The sequence below is a fragment of the Gymnoscopelus microlampas genome (genome assembly GCF_963454915.1).
Source record: "Gymnoscopelus microlampas genome assembly, chromosome: 9".
NCBI classification, from domain to species: domain Eukaryota; kingdom Metazoa; phylum Chordata; class Actinopteri; order Myctophiformes; family Myctophidae; genus Gymnoscopelus; species Gymnoscopelus microlampas.
Window position 1 is genome coordinate 36,880,909 of NC_139946.1, and position 27,699 is coordinate 36,908,607.

At 43.5% G+C, this 27,699-nt stretch overlaps 1 protein-coding gene across 1 annotated transcript in view; it reads right to left on the reverse strand.

Moving 5' to 3' along the window:
* Positions 1 to 27,699, reverse strand: part of col24a1 (collagen type XXIV alpha 1 chain) — a 147,252-nt gene that overhangs the window by 101,289 nt on the left and 18,264 nt on the right. Inside the window, exons 3-5 of the mRNA XM_084067805.1 lie at positions 19,105 to 20,513; positions 10,921 to 10,974; positions 6,742 to 6,795 (exon numbers count right to left, since the gene is read on the reverse strand). Coding sequence (XP_083923931.1) covers positions 6,742 to 6,795; positions 10,921 to 10,974; positions 19,105 to 20,513 — 1,517 coding nt within the window. The remainder of the gene's footprint in view (positions 1 to 6,741; positions 6,796 to 10,920; positions 10,975 to 19,104; positions 20,514 to 27,699) is intronic.

Here is a 27,699-nt window from a genome sequence, read left to right on the forward strand (position 1 = left end):
TGTTTCCAGGTTGCAACTTGTGTTACGTATCGCTAAATGTTTCTCACTCACATTCAAAACGGTTGCAAAAGGAAGCAAAGGTAATCAATACTTTCAGATCATCAGATTTAAAAGTCATTAATTGATGTAATATAAATCAGGACCCACATCAGCACATAAGCACATACAGCACATACTCCCACTACACCAAATCTCTTCACAGAAAATAGCAGATCTACAAGCTCATCAAAACACGTCACAATGCGAAGCGGTTAACTGGGTTTTACTCTGACAGGTGGCGCACAGATTTCAGCATGGCAGCATGACACCTTGCAGAACTGTGTGGTTTCAACAGTAGAGAATGTTGGTATCTGCGCAAAACAAAACTCAAGGGCCTGTTCACATCCGTACTGTACCTCTGTACTGTACATTGTTTGAATACACTGAGGCATGTGCTTTATAGGGCATGTAGTGTCAGATGGTCACTATGAGATCACAACTTAAAACAACGCTACCCTGGCACTTAGACAATGGAACACCTGGATAGCAGATTCCCATTATTCGCATACTGAGTAAGCCTACAGAAAGAACATGAAAATACAACCAGACTTGGAAAAAAAGAAATAATACAATGGATAACCTCGGGGGAAAAAAACACATGAAGTCATCCGCATAATATCTTATCTTGCCAATGATATGTCTACTTTCAAGGATGTTTAACCCCATGAACCCTAGCACCCCTATTCCACAGGGAACATTTGGCAAAAACAGCAGATCTACAAGCTCACAATGCGTTCCAATGCAACAGATTGTGAACTTGTAGATCAGCTATTTTCGGGGAAGAGATTTGGTGTAGAGGGAAATACTAACATACCAAAATTAGTTTGGAGCCCTGGGGGACCCAGTCAACTACTGTTAATTATATAGGGTTTAAGTGGTTTAGTGCCCAGCAAGATAAATCACACCCAACCAGAATTGTCTCTGTCAATAAAAGGGTGCGTTCGGAAATACAGCAGAGCGCACTGGCCAATACAAACTAATAGGCGACTGCGCTCCCGGTGCGCATTTCCGAACGCACCTTAAGAATTGTGTATTGTAAACATTTAATCAGCCTTTTCTGAGGACTGAACACCTTCTGTCTCAAAGGTTGAACTCAGTATCAAACTCTTAATACAATTATAAGTCATTACAACCACATTTTTGTACACTATATACTTTTTTAAATCCTATTTTATCCTCACAATTTTACAAACCCCCTGCAGTACCGGCAAGTACCCCTAGGGGTCCATGAACCCTCGCTATATAGACTAATATAACCATCACCAATTAACTGAAATTAACAAGCATGACAGTGACTCTTTGAAGGCAATTTAAGAACTGTAACGCAATTCAAGAGCAATAGATAGACACTGCAACTACTGCATATAAGTGAGGGCAGGCAGACGATGGTATGAACTCTACCAGAGCACAAGAGGAGACAGCTCCCATTTACAAATAATAAAAACAGACCAATGGATTAGCATGGAGTCGAAGACTTGGCTTCAGGCTACTTACAGCACAATGGTTCCATGTATTAATCAAATTTATTTCGCTCTCTTCTTTGTCCTTGTCAGTGTCTCTCTCCCACTATCGACCTCCCCTTCTCTCAACAACCATCCACCCTCCATTTCATTTGTCCCAGATGATTGGTAGGACTGCAGAATGACATGCAGTAAACTACCTCGGGCATAACAGGGGAGCTAAACCTTGTCATCCCCTCCTCTTACTCCCAAACTCTTAAATCCTCATCCAATGTACACTAATGACTCTCTAAGCCAAAAAGCCCACCATTCCTACCATTATAAATCACACTGCCATTATATACATCACCTCTACAAAGGCGGGAAATTATAGCTGTATGAAATTGCAAGACTCTCTCACTTGGCATCTAGATTGTCAGAACATATGGGCCCCACTATCATGCTAAAGGGCCCCAGTAGTTCTGTGTCAGAGATTTTGAATATCATAACACCATTCCTCAGTCACAACAGTTTAACTTGATTTCTCTCTGGCTAGGATGCATAGTGCAAGCCTTGGAACACTGAATTAAAACAGAAAATAAAGGGAATCTTGCATGTCTTTATCAACATAATGGTATCATAAAACATGCCATGAATGCTATATTTTCATCCAAATCCTTTTCGGTGTTGGTTTTCAGGACAAAAAAAAGAAAAACTTCATCTCATCTTCTCATTTTATCCAAAAATGACAAATGATTGGTGACAGTTTGCTTACCATCACATACATACAGTACATACGTACATACACCTGAATCAAAATGCAACATAATCCAACAGCTAATCAGCAAACCTAAGCCAATCAAAGGCTTCCCACAACACAAACAAACGTGTAGATCGGCTATTTTCAGTATTTGAAAAGGTTTTTCAAAATAGTAAAAAAAAATCACACCCTGTGTGAAGGAAGCGGTGCCTTTGGGGCGGGGCTTAACTCATTTCAGTTCGTCCCTATTGGTGGTCTGAGTCGACTTACCAAATTTGTACTTGGTAGCATGCTGCAAACTGGAATGATGGCTGTTTAAAGCCCAGCCAATGGGCAGACAGAGGGGGCGGGGCTTAAGTAATTACAGTTCGTCCCTATTGCTGGTTTTAGTCCATGTACAAAATTTGTACTCCGTAGCATGCTGCGAACTTGAGTTATGGCTGTTTGAAGGCCAGCCAATGGGAAGACAGAGGGGGCGGGGCTTCAGCAATTCATGCTGGTCCCTATTGGTGGTCTAAGTCCACATACCAAATGTGGACTTGGTGGCATGCTGCAAACTGGAGTTATAGCTGTTTAAAATCCCGTGCTCATCCCGTGCTCATACGGGCGCGGGGGGTCCCTGGACCCCTCTTTGATAACGTCAGCAAGTCATGCGCCTCGCTATTGGTGGTGTAAGTCCACATACCAAATTTGGACTTGGTGGCAGGCTTCAAACTGGAGTTATAGCTGTTTAAAATCCCGTGCCCTAAACGGGCGGACGGACATAGCATACGCTGGGGGTCCCTGGACCCCTCTTTGATAACGTCAGCAGGTCATGCGCCTCGCTATTGGTGGTGTAAGTCCACATACCAAATTTGGACTTGGTGGCAGGCTTCAAACTGGAGTTATAGCTGTTTAAAATCCCATGCCCTAAACGGGCGGACGGACATAGCATACGCGGGGGGTCCCTGGACCCCGCTTTGATAACTTCAGCAATTCATGCTCGTCCCTATTGGTGGTGTAAGTCCACATACCAAATTTGGACTTGGTGGCAGGCTTCAAACTGGAGTTATAGCTGTTTAAAATCCTGTGCCCTAAACGGGCGGACTGACATAGCATACGCGGGGGGTCCCTGGACCCCGCTTTGATAACTTCAGCGATTCATGCTCGTCCCTATTGGTGGTGTAAGTCCACATACCAAATTTGGACTTGGTGGCAGGCTTCAAACTGGAGTTATAGCTGTTTAAAATCCCGTGCCCTAAACGGGCGGACGGACATAACATACGCGGGGGGTCCCTGGACCCCTCTTTGCTAACTGCAGCAAGTCATGCTCGTCCCTATTGGTGGTCTAAGTCCACATACCATATTTGGACTTGGTGGCATGCTGCAATCTGGAGTTATAGCTGTGTAAAATCCCGTGCTCATCATCCCGTGCTGATACGGACGGACGGACATACGGACAAAGTCAAGCTTAGAGCGGTTGGCACCGCTAAAAAAGAAGCCTAAATCGTTTAAGCATAAGGATCTGTGGGGATCTTAAGGATCTTGCGTGCCGCCCTAACCCTTATGCCTAAACTTTTTTGGCATTTTTTACTATTTTGAAAAACATTTTAAAATAATGAAAATAGCCGATCTACATCAAAATGTTAAAAAATGCCTAAAAAGTGTAGGAATAAGATATTAGGATAGGGCCCTGTCATCTGTTACCCTGTGGCTACAGAAAGTATCTCCTGGCACTGCAGGGAGAAACACTCCTAGCCTGACACTCAATGAATTTTAATTTCGTTTCACTCCATTATTCAGTCTGACAGCCGTCTCAGTGCAGCCGTTTTCTGAGATGGGGGCGTGGTCAAAGTGGGACTCTTTGGCGATTGGTTCATACTCGATTATCCCGATCCCGATTGGGTCGGATCGATTTTTCAACCGAGAAAACCCCGCCTTTCTACAGCGTCACCAGACCCTGAATGCGAGGCTAGCGATTCAGGGGCTGTAGCCAGGCTAAAACACTTCTGGTTCCTCACATATATATATATTGCCTTGGTTTCTAGCTCAACCACCAACAGTGAATGTGTAGGTCGAATTTGATGGAGATTGGGTTATTAGCACAAGTATGAGGGTTTACTAGAGGTTCCGAGAGTCAACATATAATTATAACAAGAAATCACAAACACTATTAATTTGAAACTACCCCTGAAATTACAATCTCTGTTGCCAACAAGCGCAAATGAAGCAACAGAAGTGTTGTTTTAGTGGAAAACTCAGTGGTATAAATGATGAATATAGCCTTGTTTAGACTTGTTAAAGTGCCACAGGCCTATTTCCTCCTAGATAATGATGATTGGCTATTACTGTTATATATCCTGGTTTTCTTTCTTCCAAAAACTGTGAATTTAACTAAAGTGTTAAAAAGCTGTATTTCTGTAGACACATCCAACAGCTCATTAAAAATACTGGCTTTGACTTCATCACTGCCTATACTTGCATCTCCTCGCCATCCTCGCACATTTTAACCACATTGGCTTTGTCTAGAGAAGTAATGTTGTCTCCTTAAACAAAAACAGAAGTACCAAAATCATGGCACTGCATCTTTAAGGAGGAAAACAAGCAACTGTTTCACTTTGTTGCTGAATCAGCAGAAAAAACATTCAACTCAGTACATACTAAATCCTTTTCTTCTGAGAGTGAAAGAGTGTTAACCTGTTAAAACCGGGAAAGCATCTGTGTCATTTTAGATTTTTTGCGTTGGCTATTCAAAAAAATCACACCCTGTGTGAAGGAAGCGGTGCCTTTGGGGCGGGGCTTAACTCATTTCAGTTCGTCCCTATTGGTGGTCTGAGTCGACTTACCAAATTTGTACTTGGTAGCATGCTGCAAACTGGAATGATGGCTGTTTAAAGCCCAGCCAATGGGCAGACAGAGGGGGCGGGGCTTAAGTAATTACAGTTCGTCCCTATTGCTGGTTTTAGTCCATGTACAAAATTTGTACTCCGTAGCATGCTGCGAACTTGAGTTATGGCTGTTTGAAGGCCAGCCAATGGGAAGACAGAGGGGGCGGGGCTTCAGCAATTCATGCTGGTCCCTATTGGTGGTCTAAGTCCACATACCAAATGTGGACTTGGTGGCATGCTGCAAACTGGAGTTATAGCTGTTTAAAATCCCGTGCTCATCCCGTGCTCATACGGGCGCGGGGGGTCCCTGGACCCCTCTTTGATAACGTCAGCAAGTCATGCGCCTCGCTATTGGTGGTGTAAGTCCACATACCAAATTTGGACTTGGTGGCAGGCTTCAAACTGGAGTTATAGCTGTTTAAAATCCCGTGCCCTAAACGGGCGGACGGACATAGCATACGCTGGGGGTCCCTGGACCCCTCTTTGATAACGTCAGCAAGTCATGCGCCTCGCTATTGGTGGTGTAAGTCCACATACCAAATTTGGACTTGGTGGCAGGCTTCAAACTGGAGTTATAGCTGTTTAAAATCCCATGCCCTAAACGGGCGGACGGACATAGCATACGCGGGGGGTCCCTGGACCCCGCTTTGATAACTTCAGCAATTCATGCTCGTCCCTATTGGTGGTGTAAGTCCACATACCAAATTTGGACTTGGTGGCAGGCTTCAAACTGGAGTTATAGCTGTTTAAAATCCTGTGCCCTAAACGGGCGGACTGACATAGCATACGCGGGGGGTCCCTGGACCCCGCTTTGATAACTTCAGCGATTCATGCTCGTCCCTATTGGTGGTGTAAGTCCACATACCAAATTTGGACTTGGTGGCAGGCTTCAAACTGGAGTTATAGCTGTTTAAAATCCCGTGCCCTAAACGGGCGGACGGACATAACATACGCGGGGGGTCCCTGGACCCCTCTTTGCTAACTGCAGCAAGTCATGCTCGTCCCTATTGGTGGTCTAAGTCCACATACCATATTTGGACTTGGTGGCATGCTGCAATCTGGAGTTATAGCTGTGTAAAATCCCGTGCTCATCATCCCGTGCTGATACGGACGGACGGACATACGGACAAAGTCAAGCTTAGAGCGGTTGGCACCGCTAAAAATAGCAGACATACAAGCTCACAGCGCGTCACTTCATGCCGCACTGCGAGCTTGTACATCTGCTATTTTTGAAAAATCTTGAAAGTTTGAGAACCACTATACTGATTTAGAAGGTATTTTGTAGAATCAGCCTCAGGTCTTAATGAGTTAACCCATTAAAACCGGGAACGCATCTGTGTAACCACTTTAACCATTATTTTATACTTTGGCTATTCAAAAATAGCAGATATACAAGCTCTATGGCTATGTTTTAATAGCAAAAGTAAAGATAATGGTTAAAGTGGTTAAAATCTAAAATGACACTCTTAATGGGTTAAGTCAGAACATGACATTGACCATCGTCACAGCAGAGCTGTATCTGGGCCCTGAGGGCACTCATCTGGCCCTCGTCTCCCCCAGATACTAACCAGTAGTTTGTCTGGGGGCTCCCGGGAACCTGTCTGTACCACATTAACATAAGAGAAGGACAACTCACCTTGGGGCCAGGTGGACCAGGCAATCCTGGATTTCCATGTGGACCAGTGGGACCCTGGAACAGATGCCAATGCAGATAGGGTGGGAGAGAGAGAGAGAAACACAGAGGGAAAGAAGAGGGCTTAACTAACAGTACATCACAATGACAGCCCAGTATTTTACGGTGAGTCAGACGGAGCTAAAACGTGCAGCTGAACTTACAGAGCGATAAGGTGAACGTGTGCACGTGTGCTTATATAGAATGACTGAGGGAATGTTGCCTCGCACTTTGTAAGTCACTCTGGATAAGAGTGTCTGCTGAATTGTATTACAACGGCAACGGTATGCAAATGCAACACATGCATACACTATACACGTGCGTGCACATGCGCACACACACGCACGCACACGCACGCACACGCACACACACACACACACACACACACACACACACACACACACACACACACACACACACACACACACACACACACACAGCACACGCAAATGCATTTACACACACATGCATACTGCATACCGAAAAACCACATTCCTTCACATCTGCAGCCCTGCTGTTCACTGGCTGGGCGGCAGCGCTTTCTCTGAAAACAGCCACCCCACACTGAACGCCATGAGGTTAAACTACTGTCTCATTTCAATTTGTTGATGCCAGTTATCAGAATCCACCCCCCTCCCGCCTCCCCCAAAAACAAACAAAAAAACAAAACATGTTGCTGCAAAATTTGTGTAGAAAGAGAATTCCCGTTAAAATCACCATCCTTTAATGGCCGAATGGCTGTCACAGAAGACTTGATAATGTTTCATGGAAATAAGCAGTGGTACTGTACAAAACTCAGAACAAATGATGTGTGTAATCAGCTGTTTAACAAGCCATTCACATTATGAAACAACAATCATTCCCATGGGAAGAATTATGAAAATTCAAAAGCATGTGGATAAACTTGAAAATGACTGTAACCACCTCTGACATAATACACCCTCTTACTCTAAGTACAACCTCACTGGCTAATATTTAAGGTAACCTGTTATTAGAACCTTGAAATGCTTCTGACACTAAAACTACGACTACAACACTGTATAGACTGATATCCCAATGTCATGATTATTTCAAACTTTCGATTAGGGTTAATGAATGAAATAAAAAAGGTGAAAATAGAAAATCTGCAGGCGACAATGTTTTCAGCTTGTAGATGGGCTATTTTCACTTTTTTTTGTACACCACCAATGTACAACGAAGTATAATATCCCCCTCGATTAACCTACATGAGCAAGATTAAATCAGTTATTGGTTCTAAATGTCTTGATATATTTTTGTTTTGATATATTTCTGGTTAATTTCCCAGACCTACAGTACATCCTAGACTTCCTCAACTGATTACCGGAGTTCACGTCCAACTCCGGTCCAAGAGAGGACCAGAGTTTTTGATAATGCTAATCAGTGCAGACAGGATGCTGAGCCAGCAGACAGAGACATAACCACAGTACCACACACTGCCCTTTACTTCCCACCACATAATAATCCTGGGCCTCCTTCTGTCTCCACTTTATGACTCACCCTAAATGGGGTTACTGTACATTCTGCAGCATCCATATGCTCTCCCTGCTTTTTACTAGGGGCTTTTACTGCTGGAGTTGCGTGTGTGGGGGTCTGTGTGTGTGCGAGCGAACGTGGAAACGTGTGTGTGTGTGTGTGTGTGCAGCCTGGTCGCCAGGGAAAACGTTGTCACGGTACATTTTGCAGAAAAACGTTGCATGTGAACGTGTTCCGCAGTTGAGAACCATGTAGAGTCAATTGTCGATTTAACGTTGCACACTAACAAACCCTAAACCTAACCCTAAACCTAACCTTAACCTTAACCTTAACCTTAAACTTAACCTTAACCCTAACCCTAAACCTAACCCCTAAACCTAACTATAAACCTAAATGTTGAAATGCAACGTACCTAAACATTTTACGTCTTTGTGGTCCAGAAATTTGAACGTTTCTGGAGAAACGTTCAATGACAACGTTTCCTCTGGCGATAGGGTTGGTGTGTGTGTGTGTCTGTCTCTCTGTCTGTCTGTCAGCCTGCCTTCCTGTCGGCCTGCATACATTGCATTGTATGTATGACATCTCTGCTGCACATGATAAGTTGCAGCAGAATGAAAAGTGAAGGTACAGGTAGACAGTAAATAAAAGGAAGGCCTAGTTCTGAATTACACCCTGCAGCTGATGTTGACATCAAGCGGTGCACGTGCATACAAGGGCAGATGTACCCAAATCATAGGTAGCAAGCAAACTCACTTAAGAACGCAATCATTGATAACTTCAGTTATGTATAATGGCCTTTCCCTCCAACATTTACTGTATATAGCTTAGCAAACACCTTGTTTTAAAGATGCCCCGAGGTGTGTGGCAGGGATCACACCGTCGCATCCTGACAGTCATGGCAGTTTATCATGTAGTCTTAAGATCACAATGGAGACACACCGAGTGCTGCTGCCTGCCGCTTGCATCTGGAAGTGTTTGCTCAGTCCACCTCGACGCTCCAAGGCCTCCAGGAAGTAAACAACACTGCAGGCATCCTCTCCACAGACTCATCTCATTCTTATGCACCATTACAAACAAAAGCCTTGTCCCTGATTCCAATCATGTAAACCACTAACATGTCTGTCATCACCTTTCCCCCCGTTGGTCCCAGCTGGAGCACACCGACAAAGCAGTAAGCAGGCAAGCCACATATGGCCGGTGTGTGCTGGTTGCCATAAGATGAGGTGAGAGTACGTTGGACGAACCTTCACAGAATGTTTTAGTGCCGCTGATGAGCGCGAGTAAGTTGTGCGAGTAAGTTTCTACGAGCCTTCAAGGCCAATAAACCTGACCTTAACCTCTTCCTTGTGACTCAGCTCTTGAGCTTACAGTACTCCCCTGTCCCGAACTGGCCTCTGGAGCAGCTGCTTCAAAGGTCATTATGACACCCTGACTTATCTAAAAAAGACAACACAGCATCGTCCTCCCATATCCCACCGGGACCTGGAAGATAGACGACCATTCAGATCTTCCATTTCAGTCCTTTCTTTTTTACCAGGTGCTCGAAGAGCGCCTGGTCTACAGACAGGCTGGGACATAGTCCGACACCTAAGTGACACCTAAGTGTCATTGGCTGTCCTGGCTGTCCTTCACTCCTTTAAGCCAATGGCGACACGAATGGGGAGACGGCCCGCCCCCCCGCAGTAACCGTGCTCCGCTCCCCTCATTCACACTGCAACAGAACAGTTGTTGCAGACAGTGCAAGTTTTACTGCAGCCTCAGACAGGAGGGTTAGCCTAAATGCTATCGTGCTTCATTAGACCTAGTTTGGCTATTAAGTTATTATTTGGCCATGTTCACATTGACTTCAATCTTCGCTATTGTTGGGAAGACCCGTGTGGTGTCAAAAAATGTTGCCACCACTTATATAAAAAACATTATAGCGTTTAGCGACGCAGGTTTGGCGAGAGAAACAAGCAATCCGAAAAACAAGTAATCAGGTCTATGAAAACAATCACACACACACACACACACACACACACACACACACACACACACACACACACACACACACACACACACACACACACACACACACACACACACACACACACACACACACACGCACGCACACACACACACACACACACAGAGCACCTGGTAGGATATGTTTTATCATTTCTTTCCTGTTTCATTATGATCAGTGCCAGTTATGATCAGTGCCTTTCTACAGTATGTGTTGTCTGAGCTCCACTTATTTGGCATCAGTCTGTACATGTGTACTCTTTCATGTTCATACTTATAACGTATTACTATGCCAGAGAAACTTGTTCAGCTACGCTAGGACTTACTTCAAGTGTGAAAGACGAACAACCAGTATTTTCCCACTTTTTTCACCTTTTATCGCTTGCAGCCCACAGTTAAGCCTGATTTATACTTAGTTGTGTGCCAGTGTCAATCACCAACTTAAGCAGATCTACAAGCTCACAACGCATTGCACTGCTGCTGCGACACGTTGCAAGCTTGTAGATTGCCTATTCTTGGGCGCATAACTATGTTTAACTCAGGCTTTACATGCATTGATTTAGCTCCATCATGACCCCTACTAAAGGTAATATGCATGATCTCCATTGCATGGCATGCTATCAATTTTAGGCACAGTTTACTCACCCGAGGACCTCTCTTTCCTGAAGGGCCAGGTAACCCTGGAGCACCCGGAGGACCCTAGATCAGGGAGAGATAGAGGGAAAGCAAGGGAGAGAAGCAGATCAAGACAGAGACAAAGGTGGGAGACAGAAAGAGAGCAGGAAGAGTAGAGAAAAGAGAGAAACAGTGAGAGGGGGAGAGGAAGGGGGGGTATGTTAATGGCAAGCAATAACATGTAGTTCACTGTCCAGGCCTCTGTGATGATGAGTATGTGCTATATTTATGGAAGAGCTATTAAGTTCAAAGAAAGAAGCCAAGTGTTTTCAACTAAAAGCACTATTAGGGAAGCTCTGCGCCAGGAGGGTCAAGTTACATTCTCTGGATGAGCCAGACGCCACAAGCCTTTGGTCAACCCTGGGATTAACATAAAGGTTTGTCATGGAAAAAATACTCACAAGCAGGAAACACATGGAATGATTACACTTCATATCTGGTTGGATGCAGGATGTTAAAGGAAAGGCAGGAGAAATAAATAAAAAATCACACATGTGGACAGCACTTCTGCATTCCAGGCTGGAAACCAATGACGGGCCTCATTTATCTATATTACCCTTACTAACATATGACACTGAAATGCTGACATACTGAGTCCAGTGTTGTTTAATAAATCAAACCTAAATATGACTCCACAGTTTAGGACTTTTCAGCAGAAACAGCTCTCCATTCAAACCTGTTAGTAGATTGTTTGATAAATTGCCCTTATAATTAACTAAAGGTTCGGGCTGCCACGCAGCCCTCATATCTAGAGTTCGGGCCTCTACACGGCCCTCACACCTATATGTCCAACCATATATGGAGATCTCTGTATCTGTCAGTCCTTGTCCCTTTTATGGCCATATATGGAGATCCCTGATGTCATCCGTATATTCGCATATACTGTATGAGCATGCTGATATGCCCATATATGGAGGTCCGCCCACCCGGCCGGTCCTCCCTTAAGCCAATTTTAATATAGATAAAATATCTTTCAATGACTTTTAAATTCTATTACAACATAAGGTATCGTACACAGGAGGGGCAAACATGTATATGATACACAAAGGAGGATATAAATCCGACCGCAGCTTTAAAACACTGTTTTGGCTCAGACACAGCAACAGGAGCAAGAGAAAATATTACATTTGCATATTTGAGCTTCAACCATTCAAACTCTGCACTGACTGGGGTCTACCCTGGGCCCACTCCTTTCCAACTCTCTTCACAAGCTGTAAACTTGTAGATCTATTATTTTCCCAGAATGTTTGCCGATTCACTATTATGACATGCCCACAATAGGGACGCTAGGGTTCAAGTGGTTAAAGCCAGTGTGAAGGCAATACACTGTGATAGCTTAATAAATCACATATCCTTATAAGCTGGACATTCTATAACAAGTCAATTTCTCATTTAAATCCTAGGCTGAAAATGCCCTGAGAGTATAACTATTGCAACATGAAGAAACTATCAAAGGCAGAAAGGAGCCCTTGGTTGTTCTGCTCCTTGAACAGCCAGACGACGAATGCAAACTCACTGCCAGCTAGTTTTGTATCTGATGGCTCCTCAGAGTCAGACTTGTCAATTTTGATTAGCAGTGCAGAAAGGTTTTTGTTTACTGTTTGGCCAGTACTCCGTCTCGAGTTATGATTGGAAAATGGCAGTCTTTCAGAGTCATTAGTGGGTATTGTGTATACCCTTGAGAGGGCATTACAACACACTGCTCCAAATAAAACAACCATGTAGGAGATCTCTATATATTCTTACAGGAAGGTTGGCTGAGTGCACTGAATTATATCAATCAGTGATAACGGGAATGACAGACAGACCTATTCTGTGGTTATGAATAAACAAACATGAATATGAAAATATACATATATTTCAGGAATGCACTCCCCATCTGCATCTGAAAGGCTATTTTGGTAGCATTTTTTAACCATTACTTTATCCAAGGACACTGGATCATGGATCATGTTTGATGCGGTTACACAGCTGTCCAGTACAACTCTTGAGCAGTGGTATTACAGCAGATTCTGTAATGGTAGTGACTGAAGAGCTGAAGATAGTAAACTAGAAAAAGTGCTCCTCGGAGCACAGGTCTCCGCCAGGTCAGGTACGTTATTCTGGCCTCCTGGTGGCGCTATAATAGGCCAATGTGAAAAGGGTGCCATTTATTCTTAGGTCTTTCACGGCAATCAGACACTGCATTCATGATTTGAGGCATTCTGTTCCAAAAATGTGTTTTGCTAAATTAGACCTGCTGGTGGCGCTATAACAGGCCAATGTGAAAAGGGTTGCATTTCTTCCTCGGCCTAGTGGGAATGTGTGTGTGAAATTTCACGGAAATCGCAAGCTGCATGCATAGTTTGAGGCATTTTGTTCAAAACGGACCAATCCTGCAAACTTTGGAAGCCAACCATAGGCAATCAGGATGGAATATGGGAAATCGGACAGATCCGTGTTGATCTCATGACTATAGAGATACTGTGTACCGATTTGCATGACATTTGGATAAAATCTGTAGGAGTAATGTAAAAAAATGTGTTTTGCACAAATCGGCCTCCTGGTGGCGCTATAACAGGCCCATGTGAAAAAATTGGGGCAGAGGTTCTGAATTGGCATCCAGGGAGTGTGTGTGCACAGTTTCGGAGCGAACGGACCAACGGTGCCGGAGATTAGCTGGTAACACACAGACAGGACACACACACGGACACACGGACACGCGGACGGAAGGACGGACGGAGGGTAAAACATACTCTCTCGCCATGCCTTTCGGCCTGGCGGAGACAACTAATGTTAGGGATCCAAACTAGCAACCTTCTATTCAAAAGCCTTAGCTCTAGGCTACCAACGATATTGGTTTATCTGACATTGAGTAAGATGTTGCAACTAGAAAAGGTGCTCCTCGCAGCACAGGTCTCCGCCAGGTCAGGTAGGTTATTGTGGCCTCCTGGTGGCGCTATAATTGGCCAATGTGAAAAGGGTGCCATTTCTTCTTAGGCCTTTCTCGGCAATCGGATACTGCGTTCAGCCAATCTTAGGCAATCAGGATGGAAAATGGGAAATCGGACAGATCTGTGTTGATCACATGACTATAGAGATACTGTGTACCGATTTGTGTGATGTTTGGACAAAATCTGTAGGAGTAATATCCAAAAATGTGTTTTGCACAAATCGGCCTCCTGGTGGCACAATAACAGGCCAATCTGAAAAAGGGGAGTGTGTGTGCACAGTTTCACAGTGACCGGGCCAACGGTGCCGGAGATTAGCTGCTCACAGACATACGGACAGACACACACACAGACTGACACACGGACGGACGGACGGACGGACAGACAGACAGGGTGCAAAACATAGTCTCTCGGCCATGCAATCTAATCCAGTTGTCTGTCATGAAAAAATGATTAGTCATCCAAAAAGGAATTCCCCCTCAACTACCACACCATTTGTGTACACCGTTGTCAACTATTGAATTTATAGCCTAGCCTCTCTGGGAAAACAAGAGAAACCCAAGAGAACAGAGGAAGATGAAATCGTCTACAATTCAGCAAGTGGCCAAAAGAGAGGAGGAAGTCACAGGGTGGGTGGCACCAATAAGTATTAGCCTAAATTAAGCAGAGTTTATACAGTAACAGCCTAATCTAAGATTTGTTGATCCAAGTTTTTATTTAATCTTAACAATTTAAACCCTACACTTCTTTACTTCTAACTTCTTTACTTGGCCCCTTCCTTTTGTGCCTCTACACCAAATCTCTTTGGCAAAAATAGCGATCTACAAGCTTACGTGCCGTGTAGCGATGCATTGTGAGCTCGTAGAACTATTTTCTCTGAATGTGCACCTATTTTGACATGCCAAGAATAGGGATGCTACGGTTAACGGTTCATGTGGTAAACTCTGTTGCTCAATTTAGTTTTAACTCTGACTAACAAATCTTAGATTAGGACTTTCACCACATAGTGGCCTGGAGTCCCCCAGGGTCAGGGATCTCTACCTGCTCCTTTTTTCCTTGACTCCACACCAAATCTCTTAGCCGAAAATAAAAAAGGCCCAAAATAAATCTAAAAAACAAAAGACGAAAAAAAAAGTGTTGTAAGGCGCAAACAAATCAGTCAGCTCCATATATGGGTACAAAAGGGGGCATGCCCATGTGAGTTGTTGAAATCCCTGTTGAAATATAAATCTCAATGACATCCAGGCTTAAATTAAATTTAGGGTAGATTTGATCCATGCTTATAATGTTGTGCAACAGTTCAACTTTGATTTAAACTGGTTTAGGACTTAATCCTTGTTGATGCAACCTACTCAAAGTCTTATAAAGCATTAAGCCCATTGTTCCATTTGTATATCACATAGCTTCAATTTGGTAATACATCAGCTTGCGGTAGAATCCCCTCATTGGTATAATATGCTTTATTTAATTATATCCAATCATACTCTGAAGACATTTTCTATGGTTATTGATTATTTGGACACAGCATCCTATGGCTGAGTCAGCCGCCTTAGCATATAAATTACAGAAAAATTAATGTCATTGAATTTGAATTGGATTTGGACCAAACTGTCAACTCACTTTCAAAGTTGGATGCGATGATTAAATAAGGGTGACTACTCCAAGCCAAAAAAGTCACAGAGCAGCTCATTAAGTCACATTGGTTCTGTGAACTTCCGTCATAATGTTAAATTGAATGTCAGCAATATCAGACCACCTACTGTATGAGACTACTTTGAGCAGAAATCGACATTAGCATAATCAATCAACATTACTCAAGTCATCTGTGTAACTGTGTACTTCCAATCAATGCTCTATACAGACTGTATTTAGGGTCATGCAAATTAGGATGCATTCTGGACCTCTTCTAAATGTCAGACATGAGAGACAGAGAAAAAGACAGAGAGCAACTAGAAAGAACCAGCTGTTTGTTCCTCTGTTACACTCCCACACACAGACCCAATGGAAACTGTGAGCACTGCACAGCACGACATTCACCACAACAACAGGGCCTAAAGAGATCATGATGCTCATGAAAATAAAAAGTTAAAGTTAAATAAAGTTCACGCTTGCTCTGGTACCACCAAGGTAGAGTCTCAATTCAATTCAACGCATAGAATTGAGGACCCACGTTCTGGAAAAGTGACAGCATGAATCATCTTCGTACAGCCTGATTTATACGTTGTGAATTTGTAGATCAGCTATTTTTGGCGCAAAATAGCCCCTGCATTGTATCCTATCATATCGTCAGCAAGTGAGCTGTCTGCATAGGCAGACCTAATAACAGACGGTGGAAGTGAGATTTCCGAGAGGGGAAATGCATTAGGAAGGTGATGAGTGACTTATGTCTACACTTCCATCCCTTCCATCCTTTGAAGCACAGAGTCCAGGTGAACTCCAAGCCATCCTTATAATCAGATATCAAGTCAAGACTAGTACTGCTCACGATTCAGAAGTTCATAGTAATAAATGGGTTGCGCCTCTCACCATGTTGCTCAATGGTCAGATAAGCATGTTGCTCAACACATGCAGTAACGTGGAATTGCTTTAGGCTACTGGATTCTGGATAATAGATTCACATTTTGATACATTGTCGTCATGGGTAGCAAATCACTCTTATACTTGGTATAGTTTTTCTTTTTTTAGTGTTATGTAACAGAAGAAAAGTATTATTAGAAAGTAAGTCTCAATTGATGGCTTGCAAGACTTTTTTTTTTGCCTCACTGCAGAAAACACATCTGAATCGTATTCTCCATTTCCGCATATGGAGCAACAGTCAAGCAATAGTGCCGCAAGCAGTAAAAATGCGATCTACATGACTTCTATGATAAATTTGCGATGGTGGGAAAAAATAAATGCCAATAATTGTATAACATTCCAGTTACAAAAGCCAAGTTTAGACATCTTTCATCATGTAAAACTGTTAGCCCATTCATACCACACTGTTTGTGTAGTTATGTGTTTACAAAACTAATCTTTTTTTGTTCCTTTAGTGAAGAGGATCATCTAGTTTTGAAGTTCTAAACAACACACTAATCCACTGACCTTCATCTGAACCTGTATTCAAAACATCCCTGCATCAAAGCAGTCAGTAGCAGACTGAGCCAGTACATAGAAGGAAAAAACAATAGGACAACAGCAAAAAAGAACAAACACAGTGCAACATTTGTTTAAAATCCTTTCATGTGGGGACCCACAAGAAAATGTTCACGTGTTTAACCCATTTTGATTCCAGGCCTATAGAGAGAACCTAGACTGTATAGTTCTAAGCATGCTGCACACAGCAGAATTCTGATAACTGACTCTTGTGGGGCAATTTTTACACTCTGTGAGAAACTAACACTCAGAATTTTACTGTGTAGTAGTATGCTAAACCAGGGGTCTTCAACGTTTTTCAAGCCAAGGACCCCTTAGCTGAGATAGATGAAGCAGGGACCCCCATTACACATTGTACAAAAATGGTGTTGCAGATTCAACTTTTTCATAGATTTCATAGATAGCTTCATCAGTGGATTCATGTTAAAGTGTATTTTCAGACATTAAACCATTTAAACCGTCAATACTTGGTCCGGTCTTTTTTCCCTCTACACCAAACCTCGCCAAACATAGCAGATCTACAAGTTCACAACGCCTCGCAGCGGGAGGCGTTGTGAGCTTGTAGATCAGCTATTTTTGGCTAAAGTTCTCGTCAGAATAGGGATGCTAGGGTTCACGTGATTAATGTAAAATGTAAAAAAAGGATCCTACCACACAAACATTTGCCGGCCCCCCTGTAACTCAGAAGACCGCCTAGGGGTCCCGGACCCCCTGTTGAAGACCCCTGTGCTAAACTCAGACTCTGGGAAGTAAGGACGAGCTGCAACAACTGTCTTAGCTAAGGTGCGTAACAACCATAAAGTCACAGGTGCTTTATAGCTGAGGTAATGCCATGGAAACTCTGGCATATCAGTTCACTGATCTAACATCACGCACATCCTGAGGCTTTGATCAGGAAAGACAGAAGGACCTGACACTTTTTCATGGAAACATACGCAACCAAGACCACGATCTCATTAAGAGAGTGGCAGGTTGTTTCCTCCATGGTTTCATGGGATAGATTCACACGGTAGAGGCCAAGCTAACATAACAGCTACAGTAGCTGACGTCATGAAGTTGGACAGATAGTTAAAGGGATATTTCACTTTCAAAAAAACTTTCAGTCATTTTATAGTTTACTCAGGCTTTTGTGAGCACCCCAGACCGTTTTTATGTTGTGTGATTCATTATTTAGATATTTAACATTCATTTTATCAGACACGCCCCCTTCCTATACAAACCCATTATAACTTCAAACTCCATTTTTAACATGTTAGATTCATCAAAAACACCCGTCCTTTTTTCTGGTGACTCTCCCTGCCCTCCTAATACGCGAGGGGGCCGTGTTTTTTCGATTACCTTTTTCATTTATTTTATTTAATGTTTTTATTGTATTTACTTTTTTAAATTTTCAAAAAAATATATTAAAAAGAAATGAAAAAAAATATCGAAAAAACACGGCCCCCTCGCGTATTAGGAGGGCAGGGAGAGTCACCAGAAAAAAGGACGGGTGTTTTTGATGAATCTAACATGTTAAAAATGGAGTTTGAAGTTATAATGGGTTTGTATAGGAAGGGGGCGTGTCTGATAAAATGAATATCAAATATCTAAATAATGAATCAAGCAACTTAAAAACGGTCTGGGGGGCTCACAAAAGCCTGAGTAGACTATAAAATGACCCAAAGTTTTTTTGAAAGTGAAATATCCCTTTAATACCTTTCTCAACAGAGGCTGACTGTACTGTATCTAGCAACCAATAGATGATCAGCTCCCTCACACAAGAGAGAAAGAAGGTGGCAATATTTCACCACGGGAATGACATGTGTTATTATCTTAAGCACCGGTTGATACATGAAAAAAAGAAAAGCACTTGGACATGCCATCACCTTACCTCTAAATCAATCCACCGTCCTGCCAAAATCTTTTCTTTCATATAGCTATCCTGTGAGTGACTATGGGAGCAAGCCAAGCCACTCACAGCATAATGACCGTAAATTAACCATGATTGCTTTGCATTGTCATTTTTCCCTTGATCATGCATGCTGTAGGTCTGCACTGACTTGTAGCGTCCCAGACAAGCAATATACCTTATTCATATTCAAGCACTTACCGGAAGACCTGGTTCTCCTTTGGAGCCATGGAAGCCGCCTTCGTAATCATAGAAGTAATCTTGCTCCTCATATCCGTAATCGTAGCCTCCTGTGTCCGTATCGTCATAGCTCCCATCAGTGCCACGCTCTTCTGAGGTGTCCACCTGGTTCTCCCGGTAGAGAGTAGTGCCATTTGATATCAGCTGGGTTTCCAAGAGCAAGTCAGTGTCCTGGGTCTGGGGGTTTGAATCCGTGGAGCTGGTACGAGAGGAATTCCTAAGGCCCTCTTTCAGACGACTCTGCCTGACTGTGGTGATCAAACCAGGGGTGGCATCGGTGGCCGGTGACCTCCTTGGACCGCTCTCCTCCTCTGTGTTGTTCTCAGACTGAGTGACAGCGCCCTCGGGCTTCCTAGTGCCCCCTGATGGTATGGCGGTGACGGGAGTCCTATATGAGACGCCCAGAGTGGCCAGATGGCTCAGACTGGCTGAGGTGGGATTGTTGGGGTGGAGGGAAGCGATGGTAGTGGAATGAGCAATGGTCTCCAGAAGGGAGATGTGGCTCTGCCTCCGGCCCCCCAGATGAGGTTGTACTGATGGGTTCAGAGTTGAATACTGTACAAGGGGACTGCCAGTGGACGGGTGGAGGATTGCTCTAGTCGTTGCGAGGGTCTGATGGGTGTGGGAGTCTTCAGCCAGTGTACGGGGACGATCCGTAGTGGGTGCGGGGCGGTCATTAGCCACCATATCTAAACCTGACCTCGGCAAGTGCGATCGAAAAGTGTCGGCCAGCCGACACTGTTTTTTAAGGTAGTCGCAGTAGCGAGTGGCAGCCTGGGCAGATGGGTAGATGTCCAACTGGCAGACACGACCCAGGAAAGGGGCTGCTTTGGAGTTCATCCTCCCAAGGGTGAACATGCCCCCAGAATCCCCCAACACCTGAGGCCTGACGAGTGTCTGCTCGCGCCGGTGCACCGCCCCGCAATCCGCATAGAAGGACACGGAGCGCGGACGAACGGCAACGGCAAACGAGTGCTGGCGTCCGTCCTGCCATTCGTAGGTGAAGTAGACTGAGGCCTTCTCAGCAGTGTACACCGCCACTCTGCGCGGCAAGAGCTGGATGCCAAAGCGTAGCCGGTCCCTGCCGTCCTTGACGCTGAAGAGAAAAGCATTGTTCGCTCGCCAGGAGCTGAGGCTCACCACCACAGAAAACTCCTCACCGATCTCTGGCGGGAACAAGCCGCCTGCAGGGGCCTCATAGAGGGAGTTTGGGTCGAGCAGAACTCCGTCTTGAGAGGGATCGGGGCTCAGGGGTGTGGGAGGGTTGGTGGAAGTGGAGGAAGAAGAGGGGGAGGGGGAGCTGGGCCTCTTGTAGGGAACGTCTCTGCTGTTCTGGGCTGTGAGCCCCAGCCGATAGAGAATATCCACTCCTAAAGGACAGAGAACAGACAATGGTAAGCTTCAAACTGTGAGATTATAACAGAAACCTGGGCTAAGTAATAATCGATAGAACTTAACTGGTTCAAATTAATCAATGTTCTCTGGTGATGCAATATGTTAACCCAGTGTACGGTCATACGCCATATCTCTGACATCAGAGATTACCCATAATCGTAGTGGCCGAGGAAACAGAAGCTGTCAGGAAAAGGAACACTAATCCAGGTTTACTCAGATCACATGACAAAGTACATTTCAGGGCATTTTAAGAGCCAATTGGTCACCGATCAACTATTCTAGGACACTTCATGAGTGCAGACCCTGATCCGTGTTTGGTAAAAGCAGATGTATAGCGCCACAACAGACGGTCCCCTCGTCATTTTTCTCCATGAGCAAGGAACAGTATCAGCTGCGGTCCATATGAGTGGAGGGGACGAGACAGGATCCAGGGGTAGTGCAGTGCTGGGATACAGTAACAGGATTTTTTGAATATTTTTAGCAACAGAGATTCATGATACCAGCCTTTTTCCAAAGGTCTGAGTCATTAATTTCCCTTACTCCCAGCCAGGTAATCCCTCAAAGAATTGATGTTAGACCTACTGACATTGAAGTACAGCATGTCAGCAGCAGAGCCTGACCAATGCCAGATTTTTTGATCCGAATCAGATCTCGGAGAGTCCTCCAGATCACAGATTACTGATGTTTTGACCGATATTTTGTAAAAGAAAAAGCGCAAAATCTAACAATCAATTTGAAAAACTTTGATTTGATTAAAGCTTCTATTCGAGAAGATTTAACTATTGAGCTTGTAGATCTGGTTGAAAGGGGCTAATCGTCAAATAATGGCCGATATATCGGCCACACCGATATGTCAGGCTGGCTCTAGTCAGCAGCAGTTAAAATGCAGCAGGCTTTGAGCAAAGCAGAAAAGATGGATAACTAAGCTGTAGGGAAATGTTACATATGTCAACACTGCACTGCAATTGCTTCATAAAAAGTAAAAATTACACAATATGAGTAATGGTAACAAGGTCACATATTGTAAATGTCAATTGATTCATAACAAGGTCAGTCATTTTGAACTTGACCCGACGCTGTGTGTGTGTGTGTGTGTGTGTGTGTGTGTGTGTGTGTGTGTGTGTGTGTGTGTGTGTGTGTGTGTGTGTGTGTGTGTGTGTGTGTGTGTGTGTGTGTGTGTGTGTGTGTGTGTGTGTGTGTGTGTGTGTGTGTGTGTGTGTGTGTGTGTGTGTGTGTGTGTGTGTGTGTGTGTGTGTGTGTGTGTGTAGCCTGGGCATCGTTCCTTTTCGGGTATATGATCCGGTCGGAAAAAAAAAGAAAAGCGACCGGATCGCGACAAACCGGAAAGACGTCTCACCCCAAAATAGGTCCGTCCCCAAAATCCTTGATACGGCGCAGTTTAGCTTATTTTTTAAATATAAATGTGAGTGTACTTTCCAGAGACTATTTAGCGTCTGTATTATCCATATTATCCCACGGGGAAATTCTATTCCATTTAAATAGGGATTGGGGAACCAAAACAAAGCGGCACCGCAAAACCGGATCGCGACAAAACCGGAAAGAGGATGCTTTTTTTTTTTTTTTTTCAGTAGGCGTGGTCTAGACCGGATCATATGGGCCTTCAGTAACGAATACCAGGCTTTCCTCCGAGGTGGAAAGACTGGTGATGCGAGGTTAGTGTGTGTGTGTGAGTGTGCTGGCAGACAGTCAGTAGCACTACGGAATCCAGGAAACAGGAGGGGTCTTAAAGCATGTGTGTCTGTGTGCATGTGCGTGTGAGTGTGTTGGTGGAGAAATCCCAGGAGGAGGTGCAGCAATGGAGGTATTTTCATTGCTAATCCAGAGACGCTGGTTGCTTTGAAAACGATTGTTATTCATACTCCTGGAACGTTGCTGCTTTACAGATTGGAGATCAGTGGTGGAAGAAGTACACAGATCTTTTACTTACGTAAAAGTAGCACTGCCACAATACAAAAAGACTCTGTTTCAAGTCAAAAGCTTGTACAAGAGTAGTGGCATCAAATATAGTTAAAGTACCAAAAGTAAAAGTACTCATTATTTTCAAAATTTGTCAAAAGCTTGTACAAAGGTAGTGGCATCAAAATATACTTAAAGTACCAAAAGTAAAAGTCATCATTATTTTCCAAAAATAGTAGATGTACAAGCTCACAACACGTCACGAAGTGGCACATTATGAGCTTGTAGATCAGCTATTTTTGATTAGCCTATAGACCAATTATTTGTTTACCAACATTGAGACTGAATGCACAGGTGATTGTTTCATGCGATCAATTCTCAACCTGTTGTTTCGGGGTACACTGGTTTCAGCGCACCCCAACCCCCTCTTGTGTGTTGGCTAGTGCTGCGCGCCCTAGCGAGACCTGACAGAATGGGTTTCATTTGCAACAAGTATGATGCTTGCAACCAGTGTGACGTCGTCTGTTAAGGGGTCTATAGGGCTTAATTGGTTAATGTATGTTTTGTAATATAAATCAACAAAGTAACTTGTAACTAAAGTTTTCAAATAATTGTAGTGGAGTAAAACGTACAATATTGCCATGAAAAGTATATAGTATAGAAGAAAGAAATCTAATACTCAAGTAAAGTAAATGTAGCTCAAAACTGTACTTAAGCATAGTATTTGAGTAAATGTACTTAGTTTACTTACCACCACTGAGGGAGATAAACGCAACTTTTACTTAAAGTTTCAATATCATTATTTGCCCTAAATTTCTATGAATTTAACCAAAAAAAGGACATTGTGCATTCACTGTTACTAATTGTCAAGAATGCAGACAACGAAGAAAAAAACTTAACAAAAAACACATCAGACATCAAAGTTGTAACATAGCTGTTGCAGACGAGTCGCACATGTGTGACTTTTTGACATTTCACCTCGTTGGGGCCAAATCAAATAGTCAACTTAGCAAACTTGGTATAAATGTTGACAGAAGAAATGGGGGAATGATCTGCCAGATGGGATGTCGGTTTACCTTTAAATCAAGTACTTTCATATGGAAGCACTTACTTTTTTTTAATAAAGGAGCATACTGTATCATCAGACAGGGTCCTAATTGCATTTCATAATTGCACCAACCTTTCACTGACAAAAAAACACAACGATTGATACCAATCAAATGCTGTTGTATTTCAATTCAAACAGTCACATGTTACACATGTGGAGAACATTAGGCTATGCTGTATTTTCTTTTTTACTTTGTGTCACATTGTTTTTACAACAGTATGCTATTTTATTTTATTTTGACATAATGAATAAATAATGTATATTCATACCTCATGCAATGCAATATGAAGTATATGAACTGTATTGTAACAGCTTATGGGTTTGCTGTTTTAAGTACTGTATAGAAGTCCCAAAATCGCACACAAAAATTAAATAAAACGTACGGTACAGCTACAATATACTTATTTTAATAACTAAAACATGATAACTACTAGGACATCTGCAATGGTTGGAGGTGGTCTCCCCACTTTTCCATTGAAACTGCTTGACAACATTAATGTCAATAAAGTTATTTGAAGCAGACAGCGCACTGGATTGGACATATGCTGCCATCTTTACTGTAGCTCGGACATTGTTGCAATTACTTCTCACTGTCAGGAGAGGGAGACAACTGACATAAAACTTATGGATTGTAGCTTTAAAATCTTTCCTCACTACGCCCTGGTGTCTACAAAACACAAGTTGTAATATTATTTTGGTGCATATTGTGGTGAAGCTGATTATCTCTTCTGTAACAACCTTTAGGAACAAACATAATGCTCATAATAAGCATAATCCCCAATCCAGAAATGTGCACAGCTGAGGGCCCACGAGACCCATGAGATCCAAAATATATACTATACAAAAACCATAGCAGACCAATAGGATAGGGCAACCTGGTAGGAAATACAATGGGAAACAGTATTTGTCTGGTGAGAGGGGGTGGTATACACATTTTGGCTTTGGTTTAAGGTATGGGTGAGTTTCAAAGGTTGGAATTCAACCCATCCAAAAGGTTGCTGTTGTTAGGACTGAGGGAGGGAGAGAGTACAGAGAAAGAGAAACATAGAGATTGATTGAGACAGTGGGGAGGGAATGAGAAACATGTCTGGATGGCAGTGCTATTGCAGGACTCAACTCCTGCATCTGAGGCAGGCAGAGGGTCTTGTCTATCTATCTGCAGCGGATCTGAGCGCACGCTGATGTCCTTGACATTCTTTGCCCGAGGTAACGTCAGCCTGGATTCCAATTAACCTGTCTCATATGTGAAGAAAAGCTGCTCCAGCTCTCAGTTCACATTCCTCCTCCCCCTGCTTATGATGGATTGATTCTGTGTGGAGTGGGCTCCACAATGAGAAATATGAGCAAGGAAGACAATTACACAGGCTTTAATAAAGCAACACAACCCTGATGGTGTTTACGTTAGTGCACCTCAACCAGAAGCAATTGGGACAATGTTCAAAGTCACGTATCGTGGACCTGTTTCTGAAAATTAGATTTGTCACAAATGTAATCTTAGTACGTTATGTGCATGCATACAATAAATGTTTTTCCTGGCAGTGTCCCAGCAAAATGCCTGTCAAAAAAACTATATGTCATCTCAGCCAAGATTGGCTGATTCAAGGAGTTGACGGTGTGGAAGAGTAGTTTTCTTTACTTTCTTATATTAAGGCTCTTCCTTGAGTTAAGGCAAGTTCTTGCAAAGATGTTGCATACTGAGGCATACAGTAACAGTATGTGGGCTCTCGAGAAGTGCTCTTGCAAAGGCTGAAAAACATTGACGCGTGACTCAGCGGTGATGAAAACTCCTATTTCTGCTATCGCTGACCAATCGCCAACTTCTGTCCTCACCTCCAGCTGCTCTCACGGCTGAACGCTGCGCGGATATCGTCTTTTCTCCAACATCTGACCAGTAAGGAGGCACAGCTGCCAAAATACACTAAGCATTTCCCTGGGATTTCCTCTTCCTCTCTGTCTGACTGATTATTAGCGTTCCTTTTCCAGAGTGCTCTTCTTAGTGTGTCCTTCACAGCGCGCATGTACGTGACATGTTTAGAGATTTGACATGATGGACCAAAGATGAGAGCAGTGAAAGAGAAATGTGTGGGGGGGGGGGGGGGAGGAAGCAAGGGAGGGGAAGGGATATTTTGAACTGTCTCTACCTGCATTCTGAAACCTAGGGGGCAAGAGCAGACATGTCGAGTTCAAAAGAAAGCACGAGTGGAAACGCTAATGTGTGCAGCTGCTGTCCCTCTGTGACGGACACACTGCCTGTCCCACTGCCTGGTGTAAGAAGCTAGCACAACACCAGGACTGTCACCATCATGACTTTTTAGTTGACAATTAATGGTCATCCTACTATAAACGCGCGAAATCTCTGCATATCTGTGTATTCTGTCCCTGACGTATCTCGAGAACTGTCTGACCGAGCGGCTTCAAACTCGGTGCGCACATCACCGAGGACCCGAGGGAGTGCAGTGACCAGTTCAAAGTCGGTCGGAGCGGCAGATCGACCGATATGCCCATATCGTTGCTGTCCGGCAGAAACCAGCTAACTCCATTTTGACGCTTTTGCATTTCTTTCCATAAATCAGGGCCATTGAACACCCTGTGTCTTGGTAAAACAAATATTGAACCAATGAAAAGCATTAAAAAGCGCTTCTGACAAAACCAGCCAACTCCATTGGATCCTCAAACTTTCTGCTAAACCAGCTAACTCCACCGGAGTTAGCTGGTTTTGCTGACTTCAGGCTCCACCCCCTTTTGACCTCCAACCTCATTGTGAGCTTGGAGCTGTTTTTATCAATGATGAACAAAACCTCCTAACTCCTGAAAAATGAACATTTCGGAGTTAGCTGATTGCAGCCGGACAGCAGAGATATATACTGTAGGCAATAGGCATATATGAAGATCCAGTTGTCAAGAATCGCCGGTCATAAAAAGGACAGTCAGACAGTGCTCTCCATAAATGGAACTAAATGAAAAATTACATTTCTGTTTGCCTTTTAGGCTTTGTAAACAAAAATGTAATGGAGCAGATATGACAAATGACTTAAATATGCAAAAGGAAATTATGATGACAATGCCCGCTACTAATGATAATGATTCATGATTTGATACTTTCAAGATGTTTCTAAAATAGCTAAAATAGCTGATCTACAAGAGCATGGACATCAACATGGGAATAATGATAGAAATATGACATTTCTGTAATTTCATCCAGCTGTTCTCATTCTAGTAAGGCACACTAAAATTCAATCATTCTGAAACGACTGCTGAGTGTTAATGCTGTCACTTCACAATGTGAGATAGCAGTAATTAATCACAACTTGTCTGTCCATTGACACCTAAAGCAATAAAAAAAAATGTGATCCATCACTAATAGGACTGGAGGGCAAAGGTCAGCAATAGAACTTTGCTTAACCACAGACAAGGACAATAGAGACGGAGGGTTTTACTAACAGAAACAAGATGGGGTCTAATAGCTTCCCTGTGGATCTCTGAGGTCATAGCGATGTGGTTCGCTATGACCTCAGACCCCATATGTGGATATGGAGGGCACTGGTCGTTGTAGGAGTTTGTAGGGCTGCAAGCCTCCAACTATTGATTCTTTTCTTAGTGATTATTCTATCGATTACTTTTTTGACTAATCGAGAAGGGAAGCCGATGCCTTCACACCAAACCACCCCCCTCCCGACAAATTCCCACTTGGCACTGCACACCCCCAGGACATGGAGGACACACGTACCAAATTTGCAGTCAATTGGTTTGATTGATCGATTGAATACTTTATTAAACAGAAATGTAGACAGCGCACTGTCAGACATTTGGGCTAAAAGGATAATACAAAAAAAGGTCCAGGGGCCTCGTTCCATTGTGGTCCTAGATCAGATGGTGATCAGGTTATGATTGGGAAAGACACGCACGCACGCACGCACGCACGCACGCACGCACGCACGCACGCACGCACGCACGCACGCACGCACGCACGCACGCACGCACGCACGCACGCACACACACACACACACACACACACACACACACACACACACACACACACACACACACACACACACACACACACACACACACACACACACACACACACACACACACACACAGGTTTTGTGAATGTATAGATACAGTAGATGTCACTA